Source organism: Aspergillus ruber, assembly GCF_000600275.1.
Source record: "Aspergillus ruber CBS 135680 unplaced genomic scaffold scaffold00059, whole genome shotgun sequence".
In the NCBI taxonomy this organism is placed as follows: Eukaryota; Fungi; Ascomycota; class Eurotiomycetes; order Eurotiales; family Aspergillaceae; genus Aspergillus; species Aspergillus ruber.
Window position 1 is genome coordinate 24,521 of NW_024467355.1, and position 12,366 is coordinate 36,886.

At 47.7% G+C, this 12,366-nt stretch overlaps 4 protein-coding genes across 4 annotated transcripts; all 4 read right to left on the reverse strand.

Annotated features, from left to right (window-relative positions):
• Positions 1-458: 458 nt before the first annotated feature.
• On the reverse strand, positions 459-2,204 carry EURHEDRAFT_551004 (NAD(P)-binding protein; the record flags this gene model as incomplete). Its single annotated transcript, XM_040787526.1, has 4 exons — positions 459-764; positions 1,224-1,577; positions 1,603-1,870; positions 2,155-2,204. The coding sequence occupies 4 exons, from the start codon at positions 2,202-2,204 to the stop codon at positions 459-461; spliced, it is 978 nt and encodes a 325-aa protein (XP_040633839.1).
• A 1,245-nt stretch (positions 2,205-3,449) lies between these two features.
• EURHEDRAFT_467841 (MFS general substrate transporter) lies at positions 3,450-5,153 on the reverse strand (the record flags this gene model as incomplete). The annotated part of the gene is made up of 3 exons (XM_040785213.1): positions 3,450-4,402; positions 4,452-4,605; positions 4,662-5,153. The coding sequence occupies 3 exons, from the start codon at positions 5,151-5,153 to the stop codon at positions 3,450-3,452; spliced, it is 1,599 nt and encodes a 532-aa protein (XP_040633840.1).
• A 2,858-nt stretch (positions 5,154-8,011) lies between these two features.
• On the reverse strand, positions 8,012-8,161 carry EURHEDRAFT_467852 (uncharacterized protein; the record flags this gene model as incomplete). Its single annotated transcript, XM_040785214.1, has 1 exon — positions 8,012-8,161. The coding sequence occupies one exon, from the start codon at positions 8,159-8,161 to the stop codon at positions 8,012-8,014; it is 150 nt and encodes a 49-aa protein (XP_040633841.1).
• A 285-nt stretch (positions 8,162-8,446) lies between these two features.
• EURHEDRAFT_417737 (uncharacterized protein) lies at positions 8,447-9,555 on the reverse strand (the record flags this gene model as incomplete). Its single annotated transcript, XM_040783269.1, has 2 exons — positions 9,025-9,555; positions 8,447-8,966 (listed from the first exon to the last, which is right to left on the reverse strand). Coding segments are annotated over exons 1-2 (533 nt in total), but the record flags the coding sequence as incomplete, so codon positions are not given.
• Between the last annotated feature and the right edge of the window lie 2,811 nt (positions 9,556-12,366).

Sequence of the window (12,366 nt, forward strand, 5' to 3'; positions counted from 1 at the left end):
CTTGAGAGTCAGTAATTGAAAGGTCCTCTTCCATTTGTGGGCGACATACGTGGATGTGGTCTGTTCTGGGTCGTGGAGTTTGTCGCGGACAAACAGTCTAAGACACCGTTAGCTCCTGAATCCGACTTCTCTAACACGATCGTGAGAAACGCTCTTGGGGATGGGTTGGATATATTGGGAAACCTGGGACATACAGACACGTACTATATTGACCATGTTATCATCTGTCTTCCGTATATTGTGACTGAGGGAGATCTTAAGCAGATTGTATCACTCTTGCGAGATGCAATCATTGAAACAAGTCGGTCATTTCTTGATGAATAATAACAGATTAATAGACAGTAATGAGACAGTTTTGCGAGATGCTGACTTCAAAGAATACTTAGCTTATTTAGTTACAAAACCATTCCATGTTCTCATGTAATTAATAAAATTCTCACTGAGACCAGCTCTCTCGACTAATCACCCGTCACAGGCAATTCCAGCGCACAATACTCATCACTCAACTCAGCATCAAGAACAGCTGCCTTCCCAATCATAACAAAATCACACCCAACATCAAGTACACCAGCAGCCTGGCGCGCACTCAAAATATGCCCCGAAGCCCCAACACGAACAGACGACTGCGGCAATTCCATGAACACGCTCACCAACCTTCGTCCCTCAAACGGCGGCTCCTGCGCCTCCTTCCGATAATCCCACACAGCCAAATCAAGATAATCAGTCTTCTCCTCGTGTTTTGCTCTTGCAGCAACATTCCGGACCTAGAAAAGTGATAACCCATACCGCTCTATGGACAGCCGCAGGCCAATTTGGAAATCAGTCCGACATTCACCCGCGAATGCTCTCGATGACTTCGAAGAGTAACCGCGAGCGGTTCAGCCTATGCTACACCCACCCTGCTCCGAAAATATAATAAGAGCACTCCGCTCAAAAGCTCTGCGCATACAGGCGGTTTGAGGCGAGGAAAATGATTAGAAAGATGATAGAAGGAGGTTTGCCTCACGGACTCCCAGGGACAAAAGGACGCCAGTGAGTTGCAGGCCTCGGGCTTATGGAAAATGGTCTTTAATATCTTTACAGCTCGATATGGACAATAAAATTAACTCAACTCAATTATAATATCAATACCCCTTTAGGGCTATTGATTATTGTGCTATCTTCACGATACCACATTTATGGACCAGGGTACTAAATTAATTTTATATAATGGTCAGCAGCACATGAAATAGCTCAGTTAAATCCTGGTTTCCCCGATGGTCTAATGATAACTGCTGCCTACTAAATCGCATCTGAAAGAACAACCTTCCCAAAATGCCGCTGCCCCCAAACATATTATACGCCTCCTTCAACTCCCTCAACCCAAACGCTCTCAGGTCAACAACCGGCTCAATTCCATACCCCTCAATAGCCCGATTCATCTCCTCGAACTGTATACGATTACCAACCTCGATCCACCTCACTATACAAGCCTGCAAGAGCGGCTGTAAATACATAGGCCCATCCTCCGCATGTCCCTGACCAGTCAAGAACCCGATAACATTAATCCCCCCACCGCGCGCAACACAGTTGAAGGACTGTTTGATAGTCTGGACCACCTACTTCAATCACACGCTGGCAGCCTAGTTCATCGCGTGTTAATTTTCGGGCTGTCTCGCCCCAGTTAGGATCGTCGCGGTAGTTCAGGATATGCTGAGTGCCCAAGTCTTTCAGTTTGCGGGCCTTCTCTGAGGATGTCGTGGCAATGATAGTTGCCCCGGCAGCAAGTGCGAAGAGAATAGCGAATAGCGAAACACCCCCTGTTCCCTGCGCAAGGACATAATCGCTCGCTTTTAGAGGTGTAATTCCTGAAGCCGCCTGTCTGTCTTGGCTGTAAACGAGTCCAAGATAGCAGTTAGATTTCTCTGCAGCAAGGCAAAATAATCACAAATGCTGTAACCATCCATCCATCCATCTATCTATTACCTCTGAGTGACGCCAAGTGCCTACGGGCTCATTCTCGTCAACTTCAAGATCCAAATCAGAAAGGCAATCTGATCACTGCAACTAGGGCTATTCTGCAATGATGCGTCATTGTAGGAATCCGTGATCCGCAATGTAAAAACCTGCGATGTGAAAACCTGCATAATACACCTAGGACGGCGAAAGCCTTACCGAATCCGGCTCTGTGACGCGATTCGTATGTGGCTTTCAACTGCTGGCATCATTGAATTCTGTCAATATGCCCATACCGAATCGGAGCCGCCAAGGCCAAACCAATTATCCGATGATCACTGGACAGGGCATTCATTCCTCAACAGTAAGACACTTCAACGTTCTTCGGTTGCAATCACCAAATCAAGGAACCAAGATCGAAATTGAATAGCACTACCATGGTGAAGCTGTATTCTGCAGTGAACGGCCTAGTATGGTAATGGCCTGGAATGAAAAAGCCGGCATGATCCACTAGACCCTAAAATAGCCAAGGTCTTCGCGACGGCTAGAGTGAGGCATCTAACTTTCTCAGGTGTATGCCAGTTCCTCGGACAATTGCAATGCAATGCTATATCCGATTCCAATCACCGAAGAACCATCGAATAGCTTGGAGGAATGCAGAAACCGAAAAATCATTGCTGCTCCACAGCCCGAGGTTTAAGCATCGCCACCACTATCACTAATGTACCGGACACCATTCCAGTGAATAAAGCCGCATTATGAGGAACCCCGAATGAATAAGCAGACATCATGCACCGCGACCCCAACTCCAAGAGACCCTAAAGAAAAAAAAAATCCCGAAGCATCACCCCCGGAACCAATATTGAAAATATGCCGCTTTCGGACGAGTCGAGACCATCTTAGTGCCACCAAATAGCCATCGGAACTCTCATAGACAGATTGAGACAGCTCCAAACAGCTCCAAACAATCTTCACCATTACCCCTTGCAGTCCATGTTCCGTAGCCCGTACCCGAAAGCAAAAACACCAACCAAGGAAAACAGCCGAGGCTATCTCATCAGATTATCAGATCCACCAGTAAAGCTCTAGAACTAGCAAGTGGAGCGAGGGAATGATTGGCTGGTATTGCGTCCGGGCTTGCTGCATGGTGCGTGCGGTATGTACGGAGTATGGTTGATGCTAGATTGGTCTGGGCGCGGAGGTCTTGCCACGTTGGAGTCTGTGTGGTCTTGTGTTTTGCTCGTGTTCGTGCTCGTGCTCGGCTCGTTTAGATTGCTTGTGGTTGTTTTTGGTATGTAGGTATGCCGCTCCGGGTACGGATGTCGGATATGTACTGAGAATGCTGTATTGAAAATGCATGTTCAAAATTATTGAGAGGCTCTATGCTGATCTAACTAGTCCACTGTCTAGTCTAGTCTAGTATATTATCCAACAAGCACCATCCCTAGATACAGTATTACAGAGTACATCATGTGCATCGTAAGATATGTATATATGTGCATAAAACCGCCCGCTCACGGCGCAGCAGGCTCCTGACTAACCCGTCGTCCTTGATTCGCCTTACGATCGGACGCAAGCGTCTGCGCGAACTTACTCTTTTCACGGATCCAAGGACCCTTCCAGTAGAACACGTAGACCGGGGCGACGACAACGCAGGACAGACAGGCCAGGACGGTGGATGCGTACTCGACGTGCCACTTGTCGCCAATGTTCTCGTACATAGGGGTCGCATACATGGCGCTGATACCGGCGAGCAGATCACGCGCGAAGGCGTTGCCACCGGTCGCAGAGGCGGAGTAGACACCGTAGGCTGCTACCATATAGTCGACGGAGGAGAGGTAGATGGCATAGTTGGCGATACCGACGCACGTGGAGAAGACCATGGAGCCCATCCAGTGGACGTTGCGTTCCTTGCCGAAGGAGGTCCAGGCGAAACCAAACAGGCCGATGGGTTCGAGGGGCGCGAGCCAGAGGAGCCACTTCAGACGGCGTTCGGCGGGGATAGCATCGTTGCCCTTGGTTTGACGGATATGTTCGTCGCGTATGAACCATGGGAAGTAGGAGAAGTAGGCGATGAAGTAGGCGACGTTGATGGGGATGACAGCCCAGGCCTGACCCAGGACACCCCAGCCCCATCCTTGCTCGTAGACGATGGCGAAACTCTCGAGGAAGGTGAAGATCAGAGCGTCGGAGAAACCGGACAGGAGAGACATGCACAGGACAATAGGCTCGCGCACGAACATGTAGAAGGGACGGATCCAAATCTTGCCAGCTTCATGGAGCGAGACACGAGGTTTTTTCAGCTCGTTGGGGCCGTAGATGTTGGGGTCCTCTCCAGTCTTGCGACGTTGCTTGGCTATCTTGTCCATGATGATGGTTGAACGACTTTCGGGCATGAAAAACATGATGAATTGGACAACTGCTCCGAAGATGAGCTGGATCCAGAAGAACCATTGCCAGTCGAGGACTATACACGTTAGCACATTTCTTTCTATTGTTACAAGGAAGATACGTACAACGCCCGATCGGACCACCGATAACACCACCAATACTGGTACCAATGCAGGACGACAAGACGATAAACGCAAGAGGAAACTGTTGCGTATCGGGTTCGTACAAGTCGGCAATCAAACCAAGAGTAACACTACCACCAGCGGTAGAGATACCACCCTGGGCTCAAATTAGTTCATTGTTACAAGTCGTGTCGTCATGAACGCCAAACTTACCAGACCACGAGCGACGACAATCGAGCCCCAATTGGGAGCCAATGCAGCTGGAAGTTGCCAGATGTTGATCAAGAACATCGATAACTGCAGAATAGGCCAGCGACCGAATTCCTCACTCCACGGCGCCCACAGTTCACATCCAATAGAGTATGTCACCAAATAGATCATTTGGCCCGTTCGCGCATGTTGCGCACTGATATCGAACGCCTTCGTAAGGGGTTTCACGGCATTGGGATAGACGGAAGTGTTGAAGTTCATAGAAATCTGCACGCCAGCGATGGCAGCCAGGTACATCCATTTCTTCCACCGAGGCCAACAGTAGGCCAATTGATCATAGCAATCCTCCTCCTTCAATATGCGCTTCCCATCCGAGCGAACACTCTGCTTTTCGGTATTTTCGTTGGCAGTAGCCTCGGGAGCACTGCTGGGGGTAGACGACTCTAACTCCTTATCCGAGGAGACTCTAGGATCCTGCGGAGTGGCTTCAGCCATTGTGCAGGTTTGTGTGGGGTATCAAAACTGAAGCCAAAAAAAAAAAGAAAAGGTTGGAGACAAAAACGGTCTGGGGAAAGAGAAGGTTTGGACACTTTGTACTGTTCGCATTGCAGTGATGAATCAGCATCGGTTAGAAGAGATAGCCGTATCATCGTCATTTTGGACCAAACCGGATTTCCCAAAGCAGCACCCATACTAGGACCCACAATGGATCGGCAGTAGAGATTTTTATGCGGCATGACATCACAGAATGTGCGCGTGCCATACTTTGCTTTCGGCAGTTCGTCGGGAAGCCGACTTCAACCAATTGGGGCTTCGGCTTCCTCGGTGTCACGTGAGGTCACGTGCATTAGTGATGTCATAGGATTCTCCGACGATCCATCCGAATGACTTCATTTCGCCAACTTGATTATGAAGAACTATGCGCATTGGATGAGCATAACCGAACATAGTCGAGCATATCGAAGGTTAAAGAATTGTGCTGAAAGCGAATAACAAAGAGCATTAGTATTGCCTCACCTTGGCAAAGCACTGAGAGTATACCTCATAGTATGTTAAGTCAGGGTTGACTGTCCTGCCAAGGTCGTACCCGAGAGCAAAAGTAAGTGGGCTTCACCAAGAGCCAAGAGCAATAGCGCAGTTCGCTAAGGATCAAGCATAGCTGGGCATTCGTGTATAGAACCACAAGACTTTGAGGGAGACATGATTGCCCTAGGGTCCAAGTGGTAAAGATTCGCTTGCTCAGCCATGTACATACAATACTAGTACGGAGTAACAGTCGATCAGAAAAGGAACCTCTCCCCTTAAATACCCAGGGGCAGGCCGCCAGCAAAAGTGGATGCGTGCAAAAAACCAGATTTGAGAAGATATCACATGACATCAGTGTGAAAAAAAAAAAGAACACACCTATTGCTATGGATTACGCAGTGCTCATTCGACGGCGAGTATATACGTACCTCTGTCCAGATTGTGGCGACACTTCAGAGCTCTGCAACACGTTACTGGCCATTTGAGTGGGTATCAGGGGTCAGATGGGTCCTGGTTGATTGATCCATTCTACGAGAGTCGGAACATATGAGGACTGGCAAGCAGCCACGGTTTTATTGGAAAAGATCTGTAGATAACAGTCTCGGCTATGAAGACGTGCAGCTATGAAGATTAACAACAGCACGTCTTACTGACTCGCTTGCAGGGCCGTTGTTGCTGCTGGCACTCTGAAGACTGCCCGAATGAAGGACTACGCGTACATTTCTCAACGCTCCGCGGTTTCGTTCCTTACCAGACTGTTAAGAATGTGATACTTTCAGACGCGGATACAAGCCGTGCCCATTACTGAGGAAATAATGTCCTTTCGCGTCAAGATGGTCCTCGCAATGTCAATCCCTGACAGGCTGCAATGCTGCCCAAATGTGCGGCAATCGCGTATTGTTGCCGATTCAAGACCGTCTCTGGATGCACCAGTATGCACCTGGTGATGCAAGCCTCCAGGTGTACTAAAGGCACTGGCAAAGGGACGGTCATTGGAGATCGGTCTCGACGCAATTTTGGTGCTATGGTGAATACCTGGACTACAGGATGTATCCGCCATGACTTGAAATAGTCATAAGAGTCAAGTACCCACGATGCATAAGCGAATGGAATGAAATGCACAATTTATGGGGGTGCCCATAGGGACAACATCTCCATTGGGCCCATCCGAATACAGCGGCAGCTGTGACATTCGTAGCGCATTCTTGTAGCTATTCAAACCACAAATTTCTGAGAATTGCTACGTATAGCTCTAATCAGAACCGGCGTTCACTCAGAAAATTTTTTTTCTCCGGCGCCAACCTGATCTGCCATTGCTACCGCATGCAGCAAAATCTGCTATCTTCTCGTAGGATAACCAACAGCAATTGAAATCCCCGAATCTGAGATCCACATTCTAGAATGCGAGGACGATGTTCACGACTTGTCCCACAGACCTCTACAATCATCTGATCCGCCCAATCGGTATGCTCACCCACGAATCGCAATGGGCGAGAGGAACCGATGGACGATGTGTAATGGCCATCGTTGGGTACCTGGACTCCGTCATGGATAAAGTTATAAGTGATGCTTTAGTCAAAGGGCATTAGGGCGAGCGCTGGCCCTCGAGTGGCATTCTTTCGTACTCTGGAGCCTTCAGAAAATGCATGGGCAACGTTTGTTAGACCTCCCGGTCTCATGTGATTGCTAACAAAACATTGGCCCGGTTGGCTCGATCTCTGATGTGCATATTTTGGTATTTCAAGCCATGCATCATAATCGATGGCATTGGGTTGGACTTCCCAGCGTAGAGGACTGTGAAACATTCTGTACAAGCTACTTCGAGCAAAGCTTTTTTTCCCTTGAGAAATGATCAGCAATCATAATGCAGCGCTCAAAGCTGCCAGCCGCTCATATTTCTGTCGTCAGAAGTAAACTTGTACCAAAAAAAAAAAAAAAAAACGCCTGGGAGTTCTGCCAAATTCCACTGAAGGTAAGCCCGGTACACCAGGGATGATATTTTCTCATTGGGATATTGTCGCTGAATCGGACGAAATCCGTTGTTTCAATGTTAGCCAATGCCAGAAGTTCAGTACATGCGGCATATACCTCTTCGCGTTTTGGATTCCAGAACAGATGTCTCCAGCCGTATAATAAGTGAATGATTCCCAGTTCTTTGAGTTGACTATGTTCGATCAGCATATTGCCATAAAAGTATATAAGATGCGCACATATTTGCCTTTACACTCAAACGCTGCCCTGATATCATCACGCTCAGATCGAGGAAGTTCCCAAAACAACGGTCGTCGATCACTTCTATCATCCGGCCGAATCCCAGGAAGTATATTCTACACTAGATAGCACACAAGCCCACTAGGTACCAGTCCACGAGAGCCATGACTCTCTACCTTACAACCCAGCAAACCAGGCGTGACCATGCTGTTCATCTCCATCAATAGTCTGAGAGGTCGCACACCGTTGAATAGTCTCAGAAGCATCGGCTACTTGCTCTACTCAGGAGGATCGAACTCGGTTCCCAGGTCAGCCATCCGCATGTACACTTTCATAAGGGCCTGTTTGCTTGGATCGCCTTTGTTTTCAATTAGGAACTTCACGACGGTGGCTGAAGTCCTAGCTCTTCGTCGTGTGCGAACTGGTCATATTTCTCGTAGTGTTTCGATTTGATGATCCATGTTGAAGGACTGGGATAGTCGCAGGCGACCTCAGAACTTAGGGACCTCCTGAACAGAATTCTGTCAGACATAGTGTCAGCAGTGGATGCAGTGGATGGCCGTCTGAACGAGAGTAGAAAGTGAAGGATAGACAGCTGTCTTTCAAGTAGATAAGCCATTTACGATCACATGGCATCAAATAAAATATAAAAAAAAAGAGACCATCCTTTCATATTTCGTACCATGGGACAGCTCAATTAGTTTCTGCTTTCTCTTCATCATCCCCACCTTCAGAAACAACACCTGGATAACCACTATATCCTCTCCCCCATCGTACCCACACATAATCCACCACAGCAACAAGTCCAACCGCCACAAACCCCAGCCATATCATTACGACCAGTATTCCCACCGGCGTCAGAATCCTCTCGACGTTCCACAGCGAATCAAACGTGCCTTGGGTAACGGGGAATCCGTCATATTGTTTGGCGCAGTTTTTGCGATGCGGGATGCTCATCACTGGGTTCGGAGTCAGTGGGGGACATCGTAGAGGGCCTTTATGGTGGCATGGGTTGTCGATTGCTGGTGGGATATTGATGGTTGCTAGATGTCCTGAACCTAGTTCGTGATCCTGAAGAGTTCAGTATGGAGACTTTCCAATGCGCCCCAGACCGGGAAATAGGACATACAGAGGCTGTCCAGACGCTAGTTTTAGAGAAAAATCTCCATCCGGAAGGGGTTATCACGGAACGATCATTTTCATAATCGTCACTGGTCCCGGGTATCGGCAGCGCAGCTGTAACGCTCAGCGACGAGACTAGAAGAAGGATAAGTGCAGAAAATTGCATATCGATACTGATAAATATCAAGCCCGGATAGAAACAGAACCGAGGAAGGGTCCGAATATATGGACAATGACACTTTTGATCGGTTCGCCCTTGCTGTGAAACTATTGTCCAACCCAGGATATTCCTGTGCAATCATATGTTGAGCAAAGAAAGAAACACGCTGACTGGACGCATCACATGCGATCTTGATTCCCCTTACAGGGTGGCATTAGCTAGTTTGTTTGCTTCACGGTCTGTTCGCATTCTCGGGATTGTCAGAGTGCTTATTCGGCTGATAGGTCCGTTGACGGCCGGCACTTCTAAGTTTATCAGCACTTGAATGCATTTTGGCGAGTATTATCGCTAAACGCATGTTAAATGAGGATTTTCAGGTCATTCTCTTCATGGTTGCGATATGGAGGATCTCTGTTGACGTATCTCATAGAGGCTGATGAGAGACCGCCTTTATTCTGCCGTCCTCATCACACCGCTATTGTTGATTTTAACACCTGAGGCAAAATGTTTCCTATTACGGTATTCCGTGTTGTTTGCTATAACATCGGAGTAACATTTCTGACACAGATTAGTGATATCGATATTAACACACTTGAGATAACGAGTCTAGCAACTTGGGCCTAGAAACATCTTTGTTATCCACGGGCTAAGTGAAAATAGCATCTTGAGAGCTTTCCCCGTGCTAAGTACGGAATATATCGTACGAAAATGCTTGCCAGCAGCTCAAGATGCTTAGGAAACATGGGCAATATGCGTTTCCAAATGTATGTTGAACATCTGCCAGTATCTTGGAATATAATGTTTACTTTGGCTGTTTCATATAACGGTACCTCTATACGGCGTTAGAGCCAAACAATAAACGAGCTCCATAATCATTCTCGGCGTACTTACGCCTATTGGGCACATAGACAAGGATCCGACTCGAAGACCGTAAAATGACCCTCTAAAATATACATACTAGTGGAAAGGTCTTGAAGATCAGCGCAGTTATATCTGACGCTGAATACGGTGCATTTGGATGGACACAGGAGCTCGGGGAATTCAGTGTCACATGTCGAATCCATTCGATGATGTTGCGGCTCTTGGTAATATTTGCCACTGTATGGGTGCTACCTGATGCCGGAATGCAAAGAAGAGACGGTTCGCACATTTCTCGGTTGAAGTGTGCCGGACTTCGATTCCGCACACGTTGGAATTAGAGGGCCTGGGGCCGTTGAGGATGTCGAAGAAGATATCTTGATGAGTTGAAAAATGGATGTGGTAGCCCAAAATTGAAGGACTCTGGGGAAGATGGAGGCGCGTATATCCGGTCAGATGCAGTTCTAATAGCTATAACACGAATTAGTTCTACTGTTATTCCTAGGAGAGCAGTTCACACAAACCTTTGACTAATTGGCAAGCAGCATACATACCCCAGCGGACCTTTCACACAACAATTGCCCATAGATGCCTCTTCCTCGGAGTAGCAATTTCAATTATATTGTATTTCCAATCCTATCCACAATCAATCGGTTAGTTTGCTAATTGAAAAATGGGCTCAGAAGGGAATACGAAATCTCGCCTAGTCCTATATCCTGTTCCAGCGCACATAACCTCAGCGCCAAAGTAGCATAAACAAACTTCTTTTGATCCTCATGTTCCTTATGCGCAGTGCTGGCCTGAGATAGTAGGGCCTTGATCTCTTTTTGGATGGCTTTTGCAGGTTAAAGGAAGCGGCGATTGAGATATTGTGGTACTGATCTTTCTTTTGTCAATACTCGTAGCCCAATGCTTAGGCATCACGAATATCATTGGAATATCAGAAGCGCATGTTCGCTTGCCTTTGAGGTATGCTGAAAACCCCCTCTTCAATACACCCCCCCGGAGAAACAGTTGTACCATCGCATAAGGAAACAGCAATCATCCAGACCTTTGTGCTGTTTACCATCGTGGGCTGGAAGTACTCATATATACTCCGGCTCTCATGCTGCCACACAGATTCAGTTGAAGCTGGACAGAATTTAGAAAGCAATTGCTTAGGGGGAAGGGAAAGCGGAATTTTGATATCTTCCACCAACTCAGAGCCAACTGAGATACCCACTATTATAGACCTTTTCCTAGCTCGGTGACACGGATAGCTAGTAGTTTGCCTGGTAGGAGGGCGTTGATCTCATTTAGAATGCATTTGGCGGTTGAAGTAAGCGGTCTTACTATCATGGCTTTTTGTTACTGCATGCTCGCGATAGAAGTAGATATCAGTCAGTTTCCACGTTATCAGCGTCCTAAATCTATTTTCCTCGGAATATACACGAAGAGGTTATTTATTATTTATTTAATCAAGTTTATTGTCCATACCGAGCCCTAGAGCTATGACAGACCATTATCCGTGGACTTGAGGCCGTTGGCTATCCTACAGTCTCTTATCCATATAAGTTCCTGGGGCACTAGCCCCCTTCCATACTCTTTCTGATCCTTTTCCTCGCCCCAGACCGCCTGTTTGCGCAGGGCTTTCGAGCACAGTGCTCTCCTTGTGTTTCGTGCAGGATGGGTGCGACCTAGGCTGACTTCAGCTCAGGCTACCCTTCCTGCTATCCTTCTCCTGTTCGAATTGCCTCTTCCAATGATTCCAATCCCCATTCATCATCTTTCTGGACCCTTTCTGTCGTTCGCTGTAGGTGTGCTCGAGGTAGAGCTACACTGGTACTAGCTAGGAATTGTAGCAGCGCCTTGGTAGCTCTGGGCTCTCCCAGAAGTCGTCCTTGCGGGTGTTCCTCTGCAGCAGTGGGCCTCATAACTCCATCCAGCTCCAGATCCTTGTAGAGCTTGTTCCGTTGATGTCGCCATTTTCGGCATTCAAAGAGAAGATGGTGTATTGTCACCCTTGATAGGCCACAATCTCTGCAGGTTGCATCTTCTTGGGCCTGGATCTGATGTAGATATGCTCCAACAGCTGCATGTCCTGACTTCAGTTGAAAATACCGGCTCGCTAGGTGTTTGGGAGCCACTGCGGCTGCAGAGTTGAGTCGCCAGTTCTTCTGTGGTCTATATGTTCGCTGACCTTGTTGGGATCGCTTGCTGAGCTCCTTGGCAAGCCATCTCTGCTTCTGTGCTGTAATGGCCTCTGTTCGGGCTCTACAGGTGAATGCCAGGGAGATCTCTCTTGGGCCTCTTCCTGGGGGTTTGTTGGCTGCCTGTTTTGCCACCTGATCA